The sequence below is a fragment of the Pristiophorus japonicus genome, chromosome 1 (assembly GCF_044704955.1).
Source record: "Pristiophorus japonicus isolate sPriJap1 chromosome 1, sPriJap1.hap1, whole genome shotgun sequence".
NCBI classification, from domain to species: Eukaryota; Metazoa; Chordata; class Chondrichthyes; family Pristiophoridae; genus Pristiophorus; species Pristiophorus japonicus.
This window is the reverse complement of record NC_091977.1, coordinates 518178470-518205544: the sequence shown is the minus strand read 5'-3', so window position 1 is coordinate 518205544 and position 27075 is coordinate 518178470. Positions and strand designations below refer to the sequence as shown.

Below are 27075 nucleotides of genomic sequence, written 5' to 3'. Positions count from 1 at the left end.
TGTTTGCTATATACTAACTGCCAAGCTGTAGGTGAAAGAGAGCTGCACCACTACAGATTACCCAAATTTAATGACAGCTGAAGATGAAAAGGTAAAAAAAATTAAAATTTATAGTCGAGTAGAATTAGTAATTATACCACCTACAGCAATAAACGTACATCATTCTTTCAACAAAAAAAAACATTACCATGTTCATTATAAATCAGTACCACACTTTGTGAACACTTACTTGAAAGGATAGTGACAGTCTCAAACTGGATTATACCAAATGGTATTATACAGGCTCTTTCCAAGTCTCCCAATACAGTGGGTCATACTCTGTTTGGGAAAGGTGAAGAAAACTAGGGTGTCTACTCATGCCACTATTGTACATCTTGTACCAGCTGATCAGACCGCAGCATAAGCTGGTCACCTTTGTCTAGGGAGAGTGCATGGAGTGGAGACTTGAGGAGGGGGAAGGAGAAGAAGAGATGAAGAGGTAAAGAGATAACAAAGTAACAATTTAACAAAGAGATTCAAGTCCATAAATTCTATATAATCAATGACAAGAAACTGAGGTATAATTGTCAAAATAAGCGAGACAGAAAATAAATACACAGTAGTTTAACGTGTTAAAGATTTTATTTTCGTTAAATACCATGGGACAGGATTGGTAAGAATGGCGAGCTTTCAATCAACATTTGCCTCACAGGGGATGTTTCTGTGGCTAGGGAGAAACTCTGCATTGATAAACTGGACAGCCTTCAGCAGCAAGGAAAGGGAGGGGGTAATTTACAAGGAGACACCTTTGTTCAGTACATCTCTCATCACTGGTAAACAAGTGGCATGAGCAACCTGACTATAAAATGAAGAATTTCAAGAGGTAATCCAGCAACAGGTAACAAAATTTAAAAGGATTAAAATAACATTTACAAGACACTTAACATTTCATTCAACTCTTATTAAACCACAGAGAGAACAACTCATTATTTCCAAGGACCTTTATGTGAAACCTTGAGACACCTGCTATTGATGTTTTGATAATGTACAATTCCAATTATCCAAGAACTGAAAGTAATTTGTGTGTTCTAACCGGGTGAGATCATTAAAGGCAAGGCCTGTAAGATGCTGTACACAAACGTGGCCACTGTGAGCCATACTACCAATGATATGGCAGATCAACAGGACATTTCAGGCCCCAATAACTTGCATGCTTCCTCTACAAGATGAATTTCCCTAGAAAGAATCCAATGAAAATGGCTGCAATTACAACAAGGAGGGAGGGAAGAGCAGTGGAACCGTTGTCTCTGATTGCAACATTAGATGTGGAAGACACTGGGTTGCCTAACTGAGCTGCCTTCCTCAGCCTCAGTCCATCATCCTAAAGAGAACAAAACAGCAGAGTTACAATGGAAATACACAGCGTTAGGCAGCATCTCACAAATTCTAGTCCCAACAGTGACAATTTAGTTTTGTATTAACAGCCATTTACCACTAATTGGTTTGCAGGCCACTGAATTACCGATACCACAAAGTGCATTGTACCCCTTATTTTTGTTTTTAAAAAAAAAACATATTACATTTCATGCAAAGCGTAGTCTCAAGTCAGGCATCAAGTGCAAACAAGTTGCTTCTCCACACCAGGAAAACACTGGCCTGTTTTGGGGCACCATCAAGCAGCCAGTTCGCGAGCAGATTTGGCAGCAGCAGGAATAAGTCATCCCTGCTTTCAGTAATGGAATGATATATGGTCTTGAACGGCAGGACAGTACAGATTAAGTTTCACTATATATCCTATCGACCATAATATATAAATTTACACACAATGTAGATAAATATTTTAATTGTCTACTTATGAGGATTAATGTCTCATTTATGCGCTCAAAATCCTTTCCAATAATATTTTCATTCCTTCAGTTTGTACGGGAGTGGGGCAGGAAAGAGTCTGTGTATTGGCCACAATATTGACTCAAAGGCTTGAAGACCAAAAACCATTTTTACAATTAAAAAAGTAAATAATTTAATTCTGATTCGAGACAATCCAAAAGTTTAGTCTCAGATTGTAACTGTTCCATACTACCTTTGCTTTTGAGGGTAAGTCCACTTGAAACTTGGAAAGATAAATAAATTCCAACTTCAAGCAGTCAGAAAAGCTTTTGGAAAATTTCAACAAGAAAATTTGAATTTGAAACAAAGGCATCAGGGGAAGTGTACTCTGAGGATCCCATTCAGTCTCCTTTTAAAAAGGAGGATAATTATCACCTGGTTCAAATGGAACACATTCCAGAAATCTTAAGGAATTGAGTGAAAAAACAAGTGAGGATCAGAGTTAATATTTTGAGAGTTCCAACCAAATCAGAGATGTTAGGAAATGCTTTCCCAATAATCCCCCCCACAAAAAATTACAACCCAATATTCTAGTAGGAAAAATGATCAGCAGCATTTTACAGGATATAACCCTTGACAGAACCCATGAGTAGTTCGCACAACTTCAGAAGCAAAAGGACATGCATCTCATAAAATTACTGGTATTGTTTGAGGGGGTAATTGCATTAGTGGATAAAGGTTAGCCAGTGGGTGAGTGTTACTTGGGATTTTTACACAGCATCTGATAAAGTTTAGTATGTGATGCTTTTAAAACTCATGGAATTGATGCAATTAATTAGCTGGATTAAACATGGGCTTAGAAACAGAAAGCAAGACGATGAAAAATGGAGTGCACAATGGGCATGGCGCAGTAAGAAATGAGAGTTAAGTGCGGGTCTGTGTTAGGTCTACTGTTACTCATCACAATATTATGAAGGAAGAGTAGTTCTGGATATGAAGATAACACCAAGTTATTAGTCCAGGTGACTGTGCTAGGGATATTTATAAGCATTCAAATGGATCAATTAAGCAGATTTTATTACTGATAATCAGAAAGGAATACATTTTAGTACAGCAAATTTACGTTCACAATAAAAAAATGTTCATGAACAGAAAACAAAAAAAAGGATTAAGGTACAATTACTGACCATTTATTGTGACCAGTCAATGTGAAACTAAACAAAGCTACATTTCAGGATATTTAAATAATTGAGCACCCAATTATGAAGATCACAGATTGTAATGTACTTTTATATTTTTTCATATGCTAACTTTAATTTGTTTCTTCTGTTTTGATATTGTAAAAGTTGCACAAAATGCAGGGTTGCAATTTTAACAATAAACGGTCAAGCATGAAGATTAAGCAAAAACGTTGGTAAGAATCTGATTTGGAAGTCAAAATGAACTCCTGTGACAAAAACACGCACACCGACTCGGTGCCAAAGGGCTGGAAGCATCTCATTGTAAATCTAATCCTTAAACAGTTCAGAAATGGGATGCTGGTAATTATAGGCATTATTTTGAACATATACTAGTTGAAAGCAAGGAAGCATGCAAAAGCAACTAGAATAAAGTCAATAACTCCAAGTTAACACGAGGTATTGCATCGAGTTTATTTTAATTTTGGATGCAACTATAAATGGATAAACGGAAAATGGTTAATTATAAATTTTACATTTTGAAAGTGCATTTAATAAGGTTTCTCAAGTATTGTGGTTGAAACAAAACTGTACGAGAGCCACTATAAGCGCTTTAAATTTGGTTGGCAAGATAGAATAAAACAGTATTGCTGTCAATGGTAGTAATTCCAACTTGTGATCTACAATTACTCACATTAAAAACAAATATCTGTTACCTTACTTAAAGTCATAATGTGGTAGTAGATAGAGAAGTGTCATATGGAAGGAGAGCAAGCACATGAATGTAACAAAACTGCAATCTTGGGAGTATCTATTTCATACTTTGAGACCATTTACAGAATATAGGGCAGTTAACAAACAGTCTTTGAAAGCTATCCAAAACAAAAATCAATATTCCCAATTTAGTACCAAGTCAGACAACAAATCAGAATTAACAGCTCTTAACTTCAAAGCAAAGATTTTCTGGTTCAGCCTGTTTACTGATAGGACATCCTTTGCAACAGGTTAGAGAAACTCTGTGTACTTAGTAACCAAATTTACAATCCAAAAAGATAATAGCAATGTTCCACCTCCTGTCAACAAAGCATAACTTGGGAATTCCAGGTGGCTTTAGATGAAAAGAACACTGTTGACAGCTGCCATTTGTGAGACACAAGAGACTTGCAAAGCTTTCAAAATCTCATGGCAAACAGCAGGGATGACCATAAATACAGGCAAGTAGCCTGTTAATCCTGATTTCGCTGGTTTAATAAGGCTGGTCTGAAACCAAGGCTTGTTTTGTTTGGTCGTGAATTTGATGGAAATATGAACCCCAAAAACAAAGTTAAAACGAGGGAGAAAGTTAGGAGTTGGAAGGAGTGTGTACTTCTGAATTATGTTCAGTTGGGCATTGATTTCAAAGATTGTTGCAGTTAGATCCAAGTCAACAATATAGATTACAATTGTGCATCTTACATACAAAACGTCCCACTGCACTTTACAGAATAATAGCAAAAGGAATGGAAACACCAAACAGGAGACAGAATTTAGGAGTGTGATTGAAAAGATGGGATTTAAGATGTTCTTAAAGGAGTGCGGTAGAGTAGCAAAGGAGTCACAGGAGGGAGTTCCAGAAATAGAAGGGTCTAGGGTGACTAAAAACTTGTCCGCCACTAGGGAGACAAATGTGGGATGCAAAGAAGGCCAGAATCAGATGAGTGCAGGGAGGAGGAGATTGCAGAGATAAGAGACAGAGAGACTGAAGACAAGGATTTTAAATTTAATGCGATGGGGGAAAGAGGGAGCCATTAGGTTTGAGAGGGGTAATGATGGACGAGGCAGAGTGTAGGACAGGCTATGTACAACTCTATTTAAGAAGTTGGAGTTTATGGAGCTTCAACAAAGAGAGATCAGTAAGAATGCATCAGAATAAATAAGCCTGGAGGTGACAAAAGTATGAAGAGTTTTGGCAATACTGTAACCAAGGAAGTATTTCAGAGGTAGAAATAAGCAGTCTTGGTGATTGAGAGAATATCAGATTTGAAGCACAGTTTAGGGTTGAAGAGCACACCAACCCATGCTTTTATGAAGCCTGAGAGGGGGCCAGGGAGAGAGGTAGGGTCAATGACAAGGGATAATGTTAGAGAGGCCGAGGGCAAAATTGCACAGAAAGAAAGAGACAATCTTGATGATGGATAGGATGCGGCGTTTGAAACTCAGCTTAGTACTGAACGGGATACTAAGATTTTGCATCGTCTGGTTCAGTTTGAACAAGTAGCTAGGCAAGAGGATAGAATCAGTGGAAAGGGAGCGGATTTTAGGATAGGGGCCTTCTCTTTCCAAGTTGGTGCCAGTTGATGCTTATCTATGATTATCTTCAGATGTAAACCATCAAACCCTACTGATATAGGACTACCTCACGTTTCCATAGCTGTACTGCACGGTTCCATGGGTAGTTCCACAATCTCAATAACCACCTTCTCTGTGAAAATTGAGAAAGTACTTATTTAATAAATGCATGATATTATGCAATACAAGCCAGAAAATCCCAGGCTCAATTCAAACCCTCCATCACAGAGGTTGGGGTGCTACAATTGGTCTTTGAACCCCTAAATTAAAGAGGGAAAAAAAAGTGTTAGCTAGATTTACCAGCTCCTGAATGCGAATTGGTACAGTAATCTACAAAACCTAAACTAGGCAAGAGTTGGCATCTTCAGGTCAAATTTTATCATTTATATTGCAGGAATGGCAATTTGTCAGATCTGGATTGTAATTTAATGTGGTAACATGCATCTTGTAATCTAAAAATCACAAATGTATAAATTCAGTATCAAGCAAATCTAAAAAAAACTAATGCCAGATCACTATATACATATTGCTGTATCAAGTAGCAATATCCCAAATTTATTTGCAAGTAGCAGAACACATTTTAATCCAGGATCATTATTCCAAACTATATTTCATTCTATAAAAATTGGTGTAAAAGACCACTTGCACTGCTGCAGAGACTCCCAAGTTGAGAGCTTGAAGTAAAGTGCAATTTATGCACCATATTTCATGGTATATTTATCCTCGGATCCCTGAAAGCAATCGAACAATGCGTGTTCAAATATTTATAAATTATAGGTGACCCCATCTGTGTTTTTACCTCTGCCTCGTTTTAAAAAAAATACAAGAATGGGAACCCCACCCCTTTAGCAAAGTTTATGCTGAAAGTCGCTGAACTGCACATCAAGAAGGTCGGAGGTTCAATGCAGTACATTTGCCCTACTGGAGAGCAAAGATACTTTGCAATACACTGACAGAAAGTTTTACAAGATGACAGAAGCAATTGAATTTGTTGTACATATCTGAAAAGATCCAATCTCTGCAGTACAGCATTGAAGTTTGAATTGCTTCTTTCACTTAAAGATCAGATTATTTTGTGATCAAAATGGTTTGTTGCTTGATTTATTTACAGCAGTGCTCCTTTGATTTGAATAACATTTTGTTTCATTGGATAGATTTGCACATTTGAGGTGTGAAAATATTCATATTGGTGTATTGCAGTGTGAGATACTGGCTTCTCCGCAGTCAATTATACATGAGTGAAGTATTGTGGAGTATGCATGAAAACCATTACTTGAGAAAGAAGTGTTTGGTTTCATATCTAATGGATTAACAGCTCAAATTCTTCCAAATTGTGGTACTAGATTTACTAAAAAAATCTGCGTTTCTCGCCCTACTGGAGAGCAAAGATACTTTGTAATACACTGACAGAAAGTTTTACAAGATGACAGAAGCAATTGAATTTGTTGTATCTGAAAAGATTCAATTAACAGATATCCCAGCGAAAGGTAATCAATCCATAAAAGACTGTCTCATTGTATGTATGTTATGAGTACTATATAAAAATATATGCTTTTGTCATTTTTTGAATATTGTGTTGTAAGTGAATGTTAGCTCCTTTGATCCTATGGCAATATCCATCATTTCAAAGTGTTAGTGTAATACAAGTCTAAATCAAATCAAGTAAATAGATTACAGCAAGTATAAGCTGTTAATCCCTTGCATACACACCGTCAAAATAATAGGGAGTAAGGTCTGCTCATCTGTTAAACCATTGACCAACCAACTGTTAACCCAAGTACGATAAAAATGTTATCACCGAGATATCTTCACTGCTTTCCTCCCTCAGCCTGTGTGTGAGTGACTTCTCATCTCTGGTGATTTCAATCTCCATCTCAGTTCATCATGTTCTCTCTCCTCCAAGTTTACTACCCTCCTATCTTCCCTAATCTCTCCCTCCATGTGAACTCCCAATCCATATTCACAGCCACCCTTTTGACCTTGCCAACTCTCGTGGCCTCGCTATTCCCATCGTGTCAATCGAATATAACGGCCATCTCTGACCACTTCCTCGTATCGCTCTCCACCCGTATTCCCCTTCCCCCACCCAACCCTACTTTCTTCTGTGTCTGCCCCTGGAAAAAACTCTTTCCCACTCGTTTACAACTGCACTTACGAAATCCCAACTGTTCAGCCTTTGGCCCTCCATGCACCACGACATTTCTGTAGCTATCAATCTGCTCAACCACACCCTCATCACCACTTTTGAATCCCAAGTCCCTATTAAAACCTTGACTCTCTCTCTCTCTCATATATCCTGGTCAGTGCCCCTGGTATGGCCCACATCTTCGCTCATTCAAGTCCAAGGGATGCAGACTTGAACGGATATGGCGGACAACTGGTTTAGCCATTCACCGTCAGATCTGACTGAACCACATAGCATCATCAACTCCTGCTCTCATCTGCCAAAACTTTTCCAGTATCATTCTGGAATGGCAAGATAACCCCCGACTACTATTTTCTACTGCTGTCTTCTTAAACCCCTGTCCCCTATCTCTCCCACACTCACCTCCAACACCAAATGTGAGAAGCCAATGGACCTTTGTGTCTCTAAGATTGAGACCATCCATTCAGCTGTCTCTGCCACCTCCCTTATTTTCTCTAGCCCATCGGGCCAAACTTCCTCTAAGATTCCCCCGCCCTAGCCCTGAACTCACATCTTTCTCCAGTTTCTCTCCGATCTCTCGTCTTGACCTCTCCACGCTCAGCTTGTCCATGAGACCCACTTCCTGCTCCCTCGACCCTATGCCCACTAAACTGCTGACCACCCAACTTCCTTTTCTGACCCCCATGTTAGCTGATATTGGTAACCGTTCTCTTTCCTCCGGTACTGTCCCGCTCTCCTTCAAATTTGCCGTCACCCCGCTCCTCAAAAAAACACCCGTGACCCCTCCATCCTTGCAAACTACCGTTCATCTTCAACCTCCACTTTCTCTCCAAAGTCCTTGAACATGTTGTCGCTTTCCAAATCTATGCCCATCTTTCACGGAACTCCATTTTGTATCCCTCCAATCCGGTTTCCACCCCGCCACAGTATGGAAATGGCTCTCATCGCAGTCATAAATTACATCCTTTGTGCCTGTGACAAAGGCAAGCTATCCCTCCTCGTCCTTCTTGACCTGTCTGCAGCTTTTGATATGGCTGACCACTCCATCCTTCTCCAACACTTTTCCACCATCGTCCAGCTGAATGGGACTGCACTTGCCTGGTTCCATTCTCATCTAATCGTAGCCAGAAAGTCACCTGTAATTGCTTCTCTTCCTACTCCCACATCGTTACCTCTAGGGTCCCCCAAGGATTTATCCTTGGCCCCCCCCACCTATTTCTCATCTATATGCTGCTCCTTGACGACATCATCCAAAAACACGGCGTCAGTTTCCAATTATATGCTGACGACACCCAGCTCTACCTCACCATCATTTCTCTCGACCCTGCCATGGTCTTTTATTTTGACACAATGCTTGGCAAACATCGAGTAGTGGATAAGCAGAAATTTTCTCCAATTAAATATAGGGAAGACCAAAGCCATTGTCTCCAGGTCCTGCTACAAACTCCATTCCCTAGCCACCGACTCCATCCCTCTCCCTAGCATCTGTCTGAGGCTGAACCAGACAATTCGCAACCTTGGTGTCATATTTGATCCTGAAATGAGCTTCTGACCACATATCCATGGCTAAAACCGCTTATTTCCACCTCTGTAACATCGCCCGTCTCTGCCTTTGCTGGAACTCTCATTCATGCCTTTGTTACCTCTAGACTTGACCATTCCAACGCACTCCTGGCTGGCCTCCCACATTCTACCCTACGTAAACTAGAGGTGATCCAAAACTCGGCTGCCCGTGTCCTAACTCGCACCAAGTTCCATTCACCCATCACCCCTGTGCTCACTGACCTACATTGGCTCCTGGTTAAGCAGCGTCTCGATTTCAAAATTCTCATCTTGGTTTTAAAATCCCTCCATGGCCTTGCCTCTCCCTATCTAATCTCCTTCAGCCCCACAATCCCTCCTCCTCGGCGATATCCCGCTTCTCTAGTTCTGCCTTCAGCTGCCTAGGCCCTACATTCTGAAACTCCCTCCCTAAACCTTAAAGGAGGAATCCTTTAAGATGCTCCTTAAAACCTACCTCTTTCACTTTCATGTGCCCTAATTTCTTATGCGGCAAGGTGTCAATTTTGTGTCTTATAATAATCCTATGAAGTGCTTTGGGGCATTTTACTACGTTAAATGTGCTATATAAATACAAATTGATGTTGTTGAGACAAACAGCTGAATAAAAATGCAAAATTATAACAGCTGAGTTTGACAACTATTGCGATTGCCTTCAATTGCACCGTCTTATGAGTGGGACGGGCAGGGTGGTGAAGAGAAGACAGAGTGAGAGGTCTTGCTCCTCTTCATTATCCAGTAACTGCTGGAAGTACATGTGTGGATCTCAGGTGATGATAACACAGTTGAGTAAAGGATCAGGCTCAGCTGTGATGCACCCCATTCTAACAAACCTGCAGACACACAGCCAAGGCTCAAGTGAATAGTGTCCATTTAGTCCAAGTACTGGAGGGTGACTGCTGATTGTCAGTCAAAGCCTTGGCAAGGAAAAAACACATTGTTTAGAAATAAGAAAAGCTCATTATTAGGCACAACCAGCTTGTACCCGTAACTATTTAAGCATAATTCTGTACTATAATGGTATCTTTATATGCACATTTTGCATAGGCATCATCTGGAAGTAAAGCTTCTGTACTTTTGCTGGAGGATGCATTCAAAGTTGGTGTACTAGTGCAATGCAACATAGTAGGTTCCAAGCCAGCATCTGCAATTCTGTGGCACACTACACTTGCACATCAACATACTCAACTGCCACTGTATGCATATTCTAATAACTTCGCTATCCCACCCAGGCCAACTGATCACATCAATTCTCATGGAAGGAGAAGGGAAATGCACATACTAGAATCATGTACCCTCCAGCAAACGGATCTTGAGCAACACTAGCTGAGGCCTGGAAGCACGTGGTCTATGTAGAATCAGAGAAACAAACAAATTTACAGCACAGAAGGAGGCCATTCAGCCAATCGTGTCTGTGCCAGCCGGAAAAAAAAGTTATCCAGCCTAATCCCACTTTCCAGCTCTTGGTCTGTTGCCCTGCAGGTTACGGCATTTCAAGTGCATAGCCAAGTTCTTTTTAAATGCAATGAAGGTTTCGGCCTCTCCCACTTTTTCAGGCCGTGATTTCCAGACCCCCTACTGACCTCTGGGTGAAAAAAGTTCTCAACTCCCCTCGAATGCTTCTACCAATTACTTTAAATCTATACTTATACTTGTACTCTGTTAAAGAATGTGTAATGGAAATGTAAAACACAACAGGAAACAAAAGTATGACAAGTGAAGAAACTGAATTTTTTTTTATAAAGGAATATTACTCGGTAATATGCTTGATCACTTCAGTCCATTCTGTACATACAATCAAAGCCATTCCTTGGTCAACCTGAAATGGGGTGCATTAGTATGGTGCAGAAGGAATCCTTTCCCTTTCTCCATTCCTTCCCTCACCATGCCAGTGTCTGGTGGAGATTCAACCTCCGATCACCTCATTGATTGTACCAGCCGCTTGAGTGGTTCCAGTATCTGGTGTTAATCTCTCAGATTAAGAGTAACATTCTTCTGCCAACATATCTTGACAGACCTCCAAGAATGAATGTGTTATACTGTGCAAAGCTTTTTGTACTGGTTCATAAAGGCTTACTTTCAGCTGTCGATTCTCATCTGTAACTTTCACCAACTCAACTTGAAGCCTCTTGCATTCTTCCATTAGTTTCCTCACTTCAGTGTCATCCAGTGAAGTACTGGCAGATTTTGGCATTGCCGGTCCATCTAATTTCGGTGCATTCGTTATTGCAGCAGTTTTGGTTATTTCAAGATCATTCTGTAAACATTTTCAAAAAGGAACATTATTTATGCTTAATGTACTTATGAAAACTTGTTGACACGCAAATGAAGTACAGCAGTGCGAAACACATGGTATACATAATGTCGTTAAAAATATAAAAATTACAAGAATTTACAGGCCAGTTATTTTAACAGGATTCTCAACATATAGGGTAGATACTTCCTTTAAATATTGATTATTTAGCTCATATACTAACACTTCTTTGAAAGAAAAATCTTCTCCCACAGATAAATTTACATTTAATACCTATGCTCTCCCTCATCAATTTAACTCAGATATGGTCACTTAGTAATCTTTTGGCATATCTTCCATTACTCGAACATTTAAATGATAGATTAAAATATACAGAATTGCTACATCTTTCATAGCCTGCACACTGTGAATAATTTTCTTTTTTGTCTTATTTGTGTTTGAAAATAGCAATAAATTGGTATGTATTTGCAGTATAAAAGTTCCCTTCCTGCCATTTAAAATGAGATTACAATGAAGAAAACCTACCACAGTATCTCCGATAAAACTTAAAATATTGTGTTTGACACGGTTTCTACTGAATACACCCATCTAACTTTGTACAACTGTAAATGTATAGGTTCAAATGTTAAAAGAAAATGTTAAAAACAGTATTTATGCATACCTAAAGACCTGTCGGTGGTTCAGAATCTAGAAAACCCTATCCACCTTCTGCAAACATGTCAAACATATTATGCAACCAGAAGAACAGTGGACTCCTCTTATTGTCAGTTTTCTAAATGGTCAATTGTTCAATTTTTGTTACAGTACATTTTTGTCACACCAGTCAGATGAGTGCTCACAGCTCCCTCAAAATGGGAAAAGAAAATTAAATCCCCATTGCACTGCAGCAGCAGTCATCTGAAAAAAGGCCGCTGCATTTTGATTTGATTTGATTGCAGAATGATTCAATTTAAATGCTTTGTGCCAGAGAAACTACATATGGAGTGAACGTTGTATTTTTTCCTCATTATTAGTCGCAAACGTGACAACAGGAATCCACTGTACGATTCTTGCTGCAATACTTGCATTAATCCTAAACTGAACTACTTGCTCACTAGAACAGACCTGGACCTTCTGCATTTTGGTTTCACTGGCTGGGGCAGATACAAATCCCTGCAGGTCACTTCTATGGCTACCAATGATTGGAGTCTGACGGTTGCCACCACGGATTGGAGTATGAAACCTGAGCACATTTCCTGGTGTGGATACAGCATGTGGAGGTGGTCGAGCACTGTCATAATAGTGCACAAAGCTGTGCAGGTCCATCTTTGCTGTATCTAATGGGGTGTCTAAATCACTGTCTAATGGATCGCATTCTACAACCTCGTTCTGCTACATAGAAAAAAAAACTTCAGGTAGATACATGCAATAATAACTAGCTTCTCTTTTGACTCTTATAAGCAGAGCTTGCATTTCTTTGTTTTTGAGGCCTTTTAGTATTTTTGTCCTAAAAGAAAAGCACACATTACTTGCAAGAATACAGTTATCAGATAAATGGCACACTCCTCTGCTGGTTTTGAGTCAAATATTCCAATAAGTTGACATAAGTTTTGTCCACTGTTACCAATGGCATATTTACAGAAGGGGGAAGAATTTTTTTTAATCAAATATATACACACACACCCCCAATTGCTTATAACAAAAATGCATGCCCTTCTTATAAGCCAAGTATTCTGTTAACCTTGAAAGCACTAGTCACTGCATTTGTTGCGTCAATCATACAAAGTTAGTATTTCAGTGGGGTCACCAGTCTTTCATCAAAACATAACGCTGGGCATGTGAAAGTTTTATACTGTGTCCATTTGAACAATTAGAATGGCAAAAGCCACACAGCACTACAATTAGATTTTTGTCCTTCCAAGTCTGGGAAGCAGCGAGACCTCCAAGACACCAATGGGAGCAAATTGAGGTGACTTCGTCTGAATTGCCCATTATCACATTTGTACTAGTATCCTAAATACATGTAGTAACAACACTGATTTAGTGTTAAGCCCACAACCTTGAATTTAGTATGTTTATATACTCTTGCAATAATGCTGTTAAAATACTTGGTCTAATTTCAAATTAAACACAAAAAACTACTACATATCGAATCAATTCAATTAAAGAAAACATTAGTGCTTTGCCAAATGCAATACAGTGAGAACAGACATCAGCAATAATAAAGGAGATAAGGGAAATTACTGATTACTGTTATAGGCTGTCTAGATAAAAGATAATCGGAAAGGTTTTTACAAATCAAGGCCTATAAAAAGGCCAGAATGTTTATCATAGGATTCCAATCACCCAGAGATTGACTAGGAAAACAGCAGGAGGAGGGGGGGGGGGGGGAAAGTGAATGCTTCTGCAGATAATGCATATTTGCTTTCTTATTAATTTTCTTAAAGGGAAAATATGGTCCTTTGCTAGTCTACTAATCTTTAACAATGACCCAGGTTTGCTACCTAAAGTGAAGCATGCAAAAATTCATATTACAATAACCATATTCAAATCAAATATGCTTATAAGGGTATACAAAAGCCACAGTAATTCAAAAATAATAGACTTTAAAAAAGAGCCTGAGGAAGTAATTTTTTTAAGTTAACTGTACACAATAATAATTGGTAGAATATCAGAAAGTGAAAAATCGTTTTGTTCCACATTCACATATAATGACTAAGAGAAGATTGATTAGGAAGTCCTAACACTGGATAAACAATTTGGCTTAAAACTGGGTAGAAACATAGAAAAATAGGTGCAGGAGTAGGCCATTCGGCCCTTCGAGCCTGCACCACCATTCAATAAGATCATGGCTGATCATTCCCTCAGTACCCCTTTCCTGCTTTCTCTCCATACCCCTTGATCCCTTTAGTCGTAAGGGCCATATCCAACTCCCTCTTGAATATATCTAACGAACTGGCATCAACAACTCTCTGTGGAAGAGAATTCCACAGGTTAACAACTCTGAGTGAAGAAGTTTCTCCTCATCTCAGTCCTAAATGGCTTACCCCTTATCCTTAGACTGTGACCCCTGGTTCTGGACTCCCCCAACATTGGGAACATTCTTCCTGCATCTAACCTGTCCAGTCCTGTCAGAAATTTATATGTTTCTATGAGATCCCCTCTCATTCTTCTAAACTCCAGTGAATACAGGCCCAGTCGATCCAGTCTCTCCTCATATGTCAGTCCTGCCATCCCTGGAATCAGTCTGGTGAACCTTCGCTGAACTCCCTCAATAGCAAGAACATCCTTCCTCAGATTAGGAGACCAAAACTGAACACAATATTCCAGGTGAGGCCTCACCAAGGCCCTGTACAGCTGCAGTAAGACCTCCCTGCTCCTATACACAAATCCCCTAGCTATGAAGGCCAACATGCCATTTGTCCTCTTCACCGCCTGCTGCACCTGCATACCAACCTTCAATGACTGATGTACCATGACACCAAAGTCTCATTTGCACCTCCCCTTTTCCTAATCTGCCGCCATTCAGATAATATTCTGCCTTCGTGTTTTTGTCACCAAAGTGAATAACCTCACATTTAACCACATTATACTGCATCTGCCCACTCATCTAACTTGTCCAAGTCACCCTGCAGCCTCTTAGTATCCTCCGCAGAGCTCACACCGCCACCCAGCTTAGTGTCATCTGCAAACTTGGAGATATTACATTCAATTCCTTCATCTAAATCACTGATGTACATTGTAAATAGCTGGAGTCCCAGCACTGAACCCTGCGGCACCCCCTGCCTGCCATTCTGAAAAGGACCCGTTTATCCCTATTCTCTGCTTCCTGTCTGCCAATCAGTTCTCTATCCACGTCAATACATTACCCCCAATAACATGTGCTTTAATTTTGCACACTATTCTCTTGTAGAGGTAATTTGTGAAATCTCCTCCCAAGAGTGTGCCTTGGGACCATTGCTACTTTAATACAAAATTAACAACCAAATTTCTAGGTTTGTAAAGGATACAAAAATGGGAAATAAGAATGAAAAATTCCACCAGATTTTAAAATATGCTGTGTCTTTGCAATTAGTTGAAGAATAAGTCCATTTCCCAAAATACATTTTCTAAAATAACTCTGAGCAAAGACAGAAAACGATTGAGAGAGACAGAAAACGATTAAAAGTTATTTACGTTTGTGATAAGTAAAACAACTAGTACTAGATAGTCAAAACACTTTGTGCTGTACAAAGTATGGCATCTGTACAAGCAGAAAAGTCACAACTATTCCAAATGGGGGTAGGGGGAAAAGTATTCCAGAACTCAGTGAATAGTAATTTTTGGCTCTTCACTGTCCTCTTACCGATTTCTCACTCTCCAAAGGCAATTCAAAGACACATCTCAGTTTGGAGTCCATGAGTTCTTCAGGTTTTGCATCCTTCCACTAAGGAAATGAAAAGAGTCTGTGTAAATAACCTCTTCTCGGACACAGAAAAAAAAAAAATAAAAAATTGTCAGTAGAAACTGTAGCACAAGTAGTGAAGACCTCACATTAAAATTGTTCAACAACCTATCCCAAAGGACACTCTATGCGATGAGGGTCAGTTCAATAATGCACATCACAAGGTTTCAATTAAAATGAAAACATTTAAAGGCCACTTTTCTAAGGTTAAAGTGGAAATTTGCCAACGGTCTGGAGATTCTCATGTCGAAAAGTGCAGCACTGAATGTAGAATTCCAGACTAGCACTTGGATAAAGTTGTAACAGTTTCAAATCAAGGACAGTATTTTCTGAATTTAGGAAACTCATTAATGAAATGCCTAGTAGTCTAGGGTGAACTGCACCTTTTTAATATGATGCATTGCAGAACAAACCAAATGTGCTTCAAGTTTATTATTGGTCGATCAGTTAACTGGACTATAGTGAAATACTTTCCAACACTCAGTTTTTTAATATTAAATAGATCTCAAGAAACCCTGGGTTCAAATGGGTCTGACAGGTTTTTTAAACATTTTTCACAAACCTACTGGATATTTTCCACCAACAGGCAGGTGATGGGCTGCAACGGCTGCTATTAATACCTTTCAAATGAATCATAGACTAGTACAGCACAAAAGGAGGCCATTCAGCCCATCTGCGCCAGCACTTTCGAAAAGGAATCCAGGTAGTCCCACTTCCCCGCTCTTACCCCATATCCCTGCAATCCTTTCTCCAAGTATTTATCCAACTCCAATTTGAAGGCTACTATTGAATCTGTTTCCACCACCCTATCAGGCAGTGCATTCCAAATTCCAAACACTTGTTGCGTTTAAAAAAAAAGTTTTTCCTTACGTTGCCTCTGGCTCTTTTGCCAATCACCTTATATATGTGCCCTCTAGTTATTGACTCATCAGCTATTGGAAACAATTTCTCTTTATTTACTCTAGCTAAATCCTTGATAGATCAATATTCAGTTTATTATGAAATATCGACTGAGTATATGAAAACTCTTATTCTATCACTAACTTAGTTTCAATTTAGTATTGTAAGCTTTTATGTTGAATATTTTATCTGACGCCAAAGCTATCAAAATCTAAATGGATAAATACTAGAAGCAGCTAGTTCCCACAAGAACCAAAGCATCCAATGGCGGCACTGGGAAGCAATGTGCCATATCTGCCAGACTTGAAACACCAAGTGTTGGCTGCACAGCCCAAAGCTTCTCCAGTTACTACAGGCCCAAATTTGGCCAGTAGAGATTTCTGGCGCACTCACCAGAGGTGCGCAGTTTTTGTAGAACGATTAGGGCGCCAAAAATCTTCAGGCCATGTTTGGCCGCTCCCCAGCCTCTCCTCGATGGTGGATTGGAGGACTGTTAATGTGGCAACTGGATTCGGGGACAGAGCCAGGTCCCAGCGCTAGAGTGTGCACGCATGTGCAATAGCTCCTCGCCCCCAGAATCTCTGCGTGGGAGGGGCCCGAAGCGCGACGTCCCTATCCCTGGCCGAATGGGCTCCCTCATTGGCGGCCAGAGTGTGCTCTGCAGGCTGTGTCATCTGATTGATTTCTTCCCTTTTCCACGTGGTGCTCCATGTACCAGAATAGACTGAACTTAACCATGCAGCTAGAGTCAGATACTGGACCTGAGCTTTGGGTCATTAGTTATGATGTTCTATAAATATATTAAGAGTAAGAGGGTAACTAAGGAACGGGTAGGGCCTATTAGGGACCATGAGGGTAATCTTTGTGTGGAGACGGAAGACGTTGGTAGGGTTCTTAACGAATACTTTGCATCTGTTTTCACAAAGCAAAGAGGTAATGCAGATACTGCTATAGAGGAGGAGTGTGATATTCCGGACGAAATAAATATAGTGAGAGAAACATAGAAAATAGGAGCAGGGGTAGGCCATTTGGTCCTTCGAGACTGCACCGCCATTCAATAAGATCATGGCTGATCATTCCCTCAGTACCCCTTTCCTGCTTTCTCTCCATACCCCTTGATCTCTTTAGCCGTAAGGGCCATATCTAACTCCCTCTTGAATATATGCAATGAACTGGCATCAACAACTCTCTGCAGCAGGGAATTCCACAGGTTAACAACTCTGAGTGAAGAAGTTTCTCCTCATCTAAGTCGCAAAAGGCCTTATCCTAAGACTATGTCCCCTGGTTCTGGACTTCCCCAACATCGGGAACATTCTTCCCGCATCTAACCTGTCCAGTCCCGTCAGAATTTTATACGTTTCTATGAGATCCCCTCTCATTCTTCTAAGCTCCAGTGAATAAAGGCCCAGTTGATCCAGTCTCTCCTCATATGTCAGTCCAGCCATCCCTGGAATCAATCTGGTGAACCTTCGCTGCACTCCCTCAATAGCAAGAACGTCCTTCCTCAGATTGGGAAACCAAAACTGAACACAATATTCTAGGTGAGGCCTCACCAAGGCTCTGTACAACCGCAGTAAGACCTCCCTGCTCCTATACTCAAATCCCCTAGCTATGAAGGCCAACATGCCATTTGCCCTCTTCACCGCCTGTTGTACCTGCATGCCCACTTTCAGTGACTGATGAACCATGACACCCAGGTCTCATTGCACCTCCCCTTTTCCTAATCTGCCGCCATTCAGATAATATTCTGCCTTTGTGTTTTTGCCCCCAAAATGGATAATCTCACTTTTATCCAAATTATACTGCATCTGCCATGCACCTAACCTGTCCAAGTCACCCTGCAGCCTCTTAGCGTCCTCCTCACAGCTCACACCACCACCCAGTTTAGTGTCACCTGCAAACTTGGAGATATTACACTCAATTCCTTCATCTAAATCGTTAATGTATATTGTAAAGAGCTGGGGTTCCAGCACAGAGCCCTGCGGCATTCCACTAGTCACTGCCTGCTATTCTGAAAAGGACCCGTTTATCTCGACTCTCTGCTTCCTGTCTGCCAACCAGTTCTCTATCCCCGTCAGTACATTATCCCCCATACCATATGCTTTGATTTTGCACACCAATCTCGTGTGCGGGACCTTGTCAAAAGCCTTTTGAAAGTCCAAATACACCACATCCACTGGTTCTCCCTTGTCCACTCTGCTAGTTATATCCGCAAACAATTCCAGAAGATTCATCAAGCATGATTTCCCTTTCATAAATCCATGCTGACTTGGACCGATCCTGTCACTGCTTTCCAAATGCGCTGCTATTTCATGCTTAATGATTGATTCCAACATTTTCCCCACTACTGATGTCAGGCTAACCAGTCTATAATTATCCGTTTTCTCTCTCAATCCTTTATTAAAAAGTGGTGTTATATTAGCTATTCTCCAGTCCATAGGAACTGATCCAGAGTCAACAGACTGTTGGAAAATTATCATCAATGCATCCACTATTTCCAGGGTCACTTCCTTAAATACTCTGAGATGCAGACTATCAGGCCCCGGGGATTTATCGGCCTTCAATCCCATCAATTTCCCGAACACAATTTCTCGCCTAATAAGGATATCCTTCATTTTCTCCTTCTCACTAGACCCACTATCCCCTAGTACATTCGGAAGGTTATTTGTGTCTTCCTTCGTGAAGACAGAACCAAAATATTTGTTCAATTGGTCTGCCATTTCTTTGTTCCCCATTATAAATTCACCTGAATCCGACTGCAAGGGACCTGCGTTTGTCTTCACTAATCTTTTTCTCTTCACATAGTTATAGAAGCTTTTGCAGTCAGTTTTTATGTTCCCTGTAAGCTTCCTCTCGTACTCTATTTTCCCCCTCTTAATTAAACCCTTGGTCCTCCTCTGTTGAATTCTAAATTTCTCCCAGTCCTCAGGTTTGTTTCTTTTTATAGCCAATTTTTATGCCTCATCCTTGGTTTTAACACTAGCCTTAATTTCCCTTGTTAGCCACAGTTGAGCCACCTTCCCCGTTTTGTTTTTACTCCAGTGATGTACAATTGCTGAAGTTCATCCATGTGATCTTTAAATGTTTGCCATTGCTTATCCACCGTCAACCAGAGCAGGCTCGAGGGGCTAGATGGCCTACTCCTGTTCCTAATTCTTATGTTCTTAACCCTTTAAGTATCCTTTGCCAGTCTATTCTAGCCAATTCACGCCTCATACCATCGAAGTTACCTTTCCTTAAGTTCAGGACTCCAGTTTCCGAATTAACTGTGTCACTCTCCATCTTAATAAAGAATTCTACCATATTATGGTCACTCTTCCCCAAGGGGCCTCACAAAACAAGATTGCTAATTAGTCCCGTCTCATTACACATCACCCAGTCTAGGATGGCCAGCTCTCTAGTTGGTTCCTTGTCATATTGGTCTAGAAAACCATCCCTACTGCACTCCAGGAAATCCTCCTCCACCGCACTGCTACCAGTTTGGTTAGCCCAATCAATATGTAGATTAAAGTCACCCATGATAACTGCTGTACCTTTATTGCACACATCCCTTATTTCTTGTTTGATGCTGTCCCCAACCTCACTACTACTGTTTGGTGGTCTGTACATAACTCCCACTAGCGTTTTCTGCAGCTCCACCAATACCGATTCCACATCATCCAGGCTAATGTCCCTCCTTACTATTGCATTAATTTCCTCTTTAACCAACAATGCCACCCCGCCGTTTTTCCTCTCTGTCTATTCTTCCTAAATGTTGACTACCTCTGGATGTTGAGTTCCCAGCCTTGGTCACCCTGGAGCCATGTCTCCGTGATGCCAATTACATCATATCCATTAACTGCTATCTGCGCAGTTAATTCGTCCACCTTATTCCGAATATTTCTCACACTGAGGCACAGAGCCTTCAGGCTTGACTTTTTAAACACACTTTGCCCCTTTAGAATTTTGCTGAAATGTGGCCCTTTTTGATTTTTGCCTTGGGTTTCTCTGCCCTCCACTTTTACTATTTTTCTTTCTATCTTTTGCTTCTGCCTCCATTTTATTTCCCTTTGTCTCCCTGCATAGGTTCCAATCCCCCTGCCATGTTAGTTTAACTCCTGCCCAACAGCACTAGCAAACACTCCCCCCTAGGACATTGGTTCCGGTCCTGCCTGGGTGCAGACCATCTGGTTTGTACTGGTCCCACCTCCCCTAGAACCGGTTCCAATGTCCCAGGAATTTGAATCCCTCCCTGCTGCACCACTGCTCAAGCCACGTATTCATCTGAGCTATCCTGCGATTCCTACTCTGACTAGCATGTGGCACTGGTAGCAATCCTGAGATCACTACTTTTGAAGTTCTACTTTTTAAATTTAGCTCCTAGCTCCCTAAATTCGCCTCGTAGAACCTCATTCCGTTTTTTTACCTATATCGTTGGTACCTGTATGCACCACGACAACTGGCTGTTTATCCTCCCTTTTCAGAATGTCCTGCACCCACTCCGAGACATCCTTGACCCTTGCACCAGGGGGGCAACATACCATCCTGGAGTCTCTGTTGCGGCCACAGAAACGCCTATTTATTCCCCTTACAATCGAATCCCCTATCACTATAGATCTCCCATTCTTTTTCCTGCCCTCCTGTGCAACAGAGCCACCCACGGTGCCATGAACTTGGCTGCTGCTGTTCTCCCCTGATGAATCATCCCCCTCAACAGTACCCAAAGCGGTGCATTTGTTTTGCAGGGGGGGGGGGATGACCGCAGGGGACCCCTGCACTACCTTCCTTGCACTGTTCTTCCTCTTGGTCACCCATCCCCTAACTGGCTGTGTAGCTTTAACCTGCGGTAAGACCAACTCGCTAAACATGCTATACACGTCATTCTCAGCATCGTGGATGCTCCAGAGAGTGAATCCACCCACAGCTCCAGTGCTGCAATGCGGTCCGTCAGGAGCTGGAGGCAGATACACTTCCCGCACACGTAGTTGTCAGGGACACTGGAAGCGCCCCCGATTTCCCACATAGTACAGGAGGAGCATAACACGTGTCCGAGCTGTCCTGCCATGTCTTAACCTTAAATTGGCAACAACAATGCTACATGTTACTTACTGATACAGAAAAGAAAAAAGAAAAGCTACTTACCAATCACCAGCCAATCACTTACCACTTTGGCTGCGATGTCACCTTTAGATTGATTTCTTCTACTTTTTTGCCTTCTTTCCCCGCTGCAGCAGCACCAGCGAGCCTCTCCGACTGCCGCCGCTGGGCCTTTATAGGCCTCTGCCTCCACGAACTCCCGGCTCTCCGACTGCCGCCGGGCCTTTATAGGCCTCTGCCAGCACGAACTCCCGGCTCTCCGACTGCCGCCGGGCCTTTATAGGCCTCTGCCTCCACGAACTCCCGGCTCTCCGACTGCCGCCGGGCCTTTATAGGCCTCTGCCTCCACGAACTCCCGCCACCTCTCCGACTGCCGTCGGGCCTTTATAGGCCTCTGCCTCCACGAACTCCCGGCTCTCCGACTGCCGCCGGGCCTTTATAGGCCTCTGCCAGCACGAACTCCCGGCTCTCCGACTGCCGCCGGGCCTTTATAGGCCTCTGCCTCCACGAACTCCCGGCTCTCCGACTGCCGCCGGGCCTTTATAGGCCTCTGCCTCCACGAACTCCCGGCTCTCCGACTGCCGCGGAAGTATTAAGGGGTTTAGCAGCTTTGAAAATAGATAAGTCTCCAGGCCCGGAATAAGTGCATCCCAGGTTGTTGATTAAAGTAAAAGAGGAAATGGCAGAGGCCTTGACCATCATTTTCCAGTCCTCTTTGAATCTGGGCATCGTGATGGAGGATTGGAGGACTGGAGGACTGCTAATGTATTACCCTTGTTTAAGAAGGGAAAAAGGGTTAGGCCGAGTAATTACAGGCTTGTCAGCCTAACCTCAGTGGTTGGAAAATTATTGGAAAAAATCCTAAAGAAAGGATAAATCTGCATTTGGATAGGCAAAGATTAATTAGGGACAATCAGCACGGATTTGTTAAGGGAAGATCGTGTTTGACTAACTTGATTGAATTTTTTGAGAAGGTAACCAAGAGGGTCGATGAGGGTAGTGCGTATGATGTAGTATATATGGACTTTAGCAAGGCTTTTGATAAGGTCCCACATGGTCGACTGGTCATGAAGGTTAAAGCCCATAAGATACAGGGCAAAGTGGCAAGTTGGATCAAAAATTGGCTTGGAGGTAGGAAGCAAAGAGTAATGATTGATGGATGTTTTTGTGACTGGAAGGATGTTTCCAGTGGAGTTCCGCAGGACTCCGTACTGGGTCCCTTGCTTTTTGTGGTATATATCAATGATTTAGATTTGAATATAGGGAGTATGATTAAGAAGTTTGCAGATGACACTAAAACTGGCTGTGTGGTTGATAATGAAGAGGAAAGTCATGGGCTGCAAGAGGATATCAATCTACTGGTCAGGTGGGCAGAGCAGTGGCAAATGGAATTTAATTCAGGGAAGTGTGAGGTGATGCACTTTGGGAGGGTTAATAAAAAAAAAAAGGTATACACATTAAGCGGTAGGCCACTTAATAGTGCAGATGAACAAAGGGACCTTGGAATGCTTGTCCACAGATCCCTGAAAGTAGCAGGCCAGGTGGATAAGACAGTTAAGAAGGCATACGGAATGCTTGCCTTTTTGGCCAAGGCATAGAATAGAAGAGCTAGGAGGTTATGCTTAAATTGTATAATACTTTGGTTAGGCCACAGCTGGAGTGCTGCGTGCAGTTCTGGTCACCCTATTATAGGAAGAATGTGATTGCACTAGAGGGGTGCAGAGGAGATTTACTAGAATGCTGCCTGGAATGGAGAATCTTAGTTATGAGGACAGATTGGATAGGCTGGGTTTGTTCTAGTTCGTTGGATATATTCAAAGGGAGTTAGAGGTGGCCCTTACGGCTAAAGGGATCAGGGGGTATGGAGAGAAGGCAGGAATGGGGTACTGAAGTTGCATGATCGGCCATGATCATATTGAATGGTGGTGCAGGCTCGAATGGCCGAATGGCCTGTTTCTGCACCTATTTTCTATGTTCTCATTGGAACAGAGGAGGTTGCGAGGAGACCTCATTGAGGTGTACAAAATATTGAGGGGCCTGGACATAGTGGATAGTAAGGGTCTATTTCCATTGGTAGAGGGATCTATTACAACGGGGTATAGTTTTAAGGTGGTTGGTGGAAGGTTTAGAGGAGATTTTAGGGGGGACTTCTTTACGCAGAGGGTTGTGGGGATCTGGAACTCGCTGACTGGAAGAGTGGTGGATGCAGAAACCCTCACCACTTTTAAGAGATGGTTAAATGGGCACTTAAAGTGCTGTAACCTGCAGGGTTACGGACCTAGAGCTGGTATTTGGGATTAGACTGGATGACCTTTTGTTGGTCGGCGCAGATATAATGGTAAGTACTGCAGGGAGTAGAATACGGCCAGGGTGATCTCCTGGACTAGTTTCGATCACCTGGATGGGTCGAAGAGGAATTTTCCCAGATTTTTTTCTCCCTAAATTGGTCTGGGTTTTTAATCTGGTATTTGCCTCTCCCAGAAGATCATATGGCTCCGGTTGGGGTAGAGTGTAGATGTTTTTAGTATAAGGGGTAGTGCCCTGCTGTGGGGCTGATTGGTTGGGCTGGGTACTCTTTGCCTTTCCGTCATTGTTCATGGGCTTGTATGTAACCTTTAGGGCTGCTGACGAAGGGCCGTGTGGCTCTTGGTCAGCTGGCACAGACACGATGGACCGAAATGGCCTCTTTCTGCACTGTAAATTTCTATGTTTCTATTATAAATTTATTGCAAATTTACACTGCGATATACAGACTAGAAGGTTCCAGATTCAATTTTGAGTCTCTGCTGAGCTGGCTAGTCTTGGCGAGGGCATCAATTGGCACGGGTACCTTGAGCTAGTAAAAGGAAAAATCATCCGCATCTCTAATTGCTAATTACGTGGGCATTAGATTTGAGAACAGGTTCAGGATTGGCTGGCGGCTTGCTGGCACTTGCTGTCTGGACATGGACATGTATATGGGAGGGGCCCGAAGCGCACCGCCCGTATCCCTGGCCGAATGGGCCGTCATCGGCAGCCCGCTGCCTTCCCTTCACAAAGATAGGACTTCTATTTTTTATTTGTTATTGATTGATTGATTATTACATTGGTCTTGGTGATTTAGGTGCAGGGTTCCTTCTATTTTTTCTTAGTTAATTAATTGCATATTACTTTTTGTGCTTTCTTTAGTGCTTCATAAGTTTTGGTGCTAGGTGCAGGTCCTCTCAGCTTCCTTGTATTTTTATTTGTTATTGAATGCTTATTTTTGTGCTTTGTTTAGTGCTTGGTGCTTTAAACGTACTTACCTGCGTTAATTTCTTAACTCTATGCAAGGTTTTTCTTTGCGGCCACAAGTGGCCACATACACTGGCCTAAGTTAGTTTGGAGTAACTATTAGCTGTCCAAACTAGCTTAAATGGCCAAAACAGGCATCGGTGGCTGGTAACACTCTCTTTCGAAAATAAAACTAAACTAAAAAAAATCCTAACTAACTCACTTACACTGGCGCAAATTAAATATGCAGAATGGGGATTTTTAAGATACTCCAAAAAAATCAAGTTGCTCCAAAAAAAACTGAGCAACACCTGGCCAAATTTGGGCCCTACAAAACAATTAAACTTTTGGATGTGCCCTCCATCCATCTTGTAAATGGCCATGTGCATAAAACAAAATAATAAGCAACACATCTCAACTAAGAACATGTACGCTACAATAGAAGAACAGAAAATGCCACTGTTCGATATTTTTCTTGGGTTTAGCATCCCGCATCACTCCCATAGGTGAGCACTCACTCCCTATGGCTCTCGGTACCTATACCTGCCCAATATATAGGTAATTTTGTAGCATGCCCAGGGATCAAAGAGTTACCATATTGCACTTACTGGTTATATCACATATCTTCACATGACCATCCTCGACTTTGGAAGGCTGCAGAATAAACTTCACTAAACTGTGGCTTAGGCTGTAACTGCCAGATTGATGAAATAGCAAATGGAGAGGTAAACAAAAGCATGGCATGCAAGATTAACAGTAGATATTGGTTAACTTACAAAGATAACTTGGATCTCTTCTACACCAAACTTTCTCCTCTGCCCTTAGGGGCTTCCCCATTCAATACTTCCCGGAGACAATATTCGTGGGTCCTCATCAGTAGCGGAGACCCTGCCCCCACCCCACCTCTCGACTTTTGACATCCGCTCACAAACAGTGGTATCACTACTGCCGGCTTCAGGCAGAAGTCAATGTTGGAATGCGTTAATGAGGCCCCGGTTAAAATAGGCCTGGGCCTTACATTCCGGGGCTCCAAACGGTTATCAGTCAGCTTCAGCCCCCGCACGCATGGTGCCCTCCCCCAGTGAAAACTGGTCCTTCTGTCTCTGGATAGCCCATCTGTCAAAACTGATCAACATTGCCTCAAAGTAGAGAGGCCATATACATGCCACAGTGTCCACTGTGATATATTGAACATCTAATAGGATGTGGACTAACATTAACATTTTGACACCAATGCCATCTGTTTGGGTCAAGATGGAAATTATGAGAAATTTATATACATTAACTATGGCAGAATAGTCTCGATACTAATTTGTTGCTTGAAAACCAGCAGAGCTAGTCATAAGCATCAAGTACAAGTTAGTTGATGGCTAGGTCCAGTAATTTTGGGCTTGAAAATGGACACCATCCTTTCGAGAAAGAAGCAACAGATGTAGCAAGTTTTCCAGCCACAAGTTGTTCATAAGAACATAAGATTTAGGAGCAGGAGTAAGCCATACGGCCCTTCAAGCCTGCTCCGAAATTCAGTAAGATCATGGCTGATCTTCGACCTCAACTCCACTTTCCCGCCCAATCCACATATTCCTTGATTCCCCCTAGAGTCCAAAAATCTATCCATCTCAGCACTGAATATACTCAACAACTCCGCATCTCAGCCCTTTGGGGTAGAAAATAAGAAAGGTTCACAAAGCGACAGTTACAGTAGCATAGTGGTAATATTACTGGACTAGTAATCCAGAGGCCTAGACTACTGATCTGTAGACATGAGTTCAAATCCCACCACGGCTGCTTGGGAATTTAAACTCAGTTAATGGAATACATCGGAATAAAAATGGTGTCCATGAAACTACCAAATTGTCATAAAAACCTGGTTCGGGAAGGAAATCTGCTGTCCTTACCCAGTCTGGCCTATACGTGACTCCAGACTCACAGCAATGTAGTTGACTCTTAACTGCTCTCTCAAATGGCCTAGCAAACAATCAGTTGTATCAAAGGGCAATTAAGAATAGGCAATAAATGCTGGCATTGCCAGCGACATCCACATCCCGTGAATGAATAAAAAAAGCAACCTTCAGCGAAGAAACTCCTCCTCAACTCAGTCTTAACTGGCCGACCCCTTATCCGAAGACTATGCTCCTAGTTCTAGATTCTC

The 27075-nt window shown here is 41.8% G+C and overlaps 1 protein-coding gene across 4 annotated transcripts in view; it reads right to left on the bottom strand.

Annotated features, from left to right (window-relative positions):
- Positions 1 to 602: 602 nt before the first annotated feature.
- Positions 603 to 27075, bottom strand: part of vapal (VAMP (vesicle-associated membrane protein)-associated protein A, like) — a 159219-nt gene continuing 132746 nt past the window's right edge. For 2 of the 4 annotated variants that reach the window (XM_070896170.1, XM_070896160.1), the window contains exons 4-7: positions 15597 to 15677; positions 12377 to 12643; positions 11096 to 11275; positions 603 to 1360 (exon numbers count right to left, since the gene is read on the bottom strand). In XM_070896170.1, coding sequence (XP_070752271.1) covers positions 1199 to 1360; positions 11096 to 11275; positions 12377 to 12643; positions 15597 to 15677 — 690 coding nt within the window. In that variant the 3' untranslated portion in view covers positions 603 to 1198. The remainder of the gene's footprint in view (positions 1361 to 11095; positions 11276 to 12376; positions 12644 to 15596; positions 15678 to 27075) is intronic. The other 2 variants (XM_070896191.1, XM_070896182.1) reach the window with 1 other exon arrangement.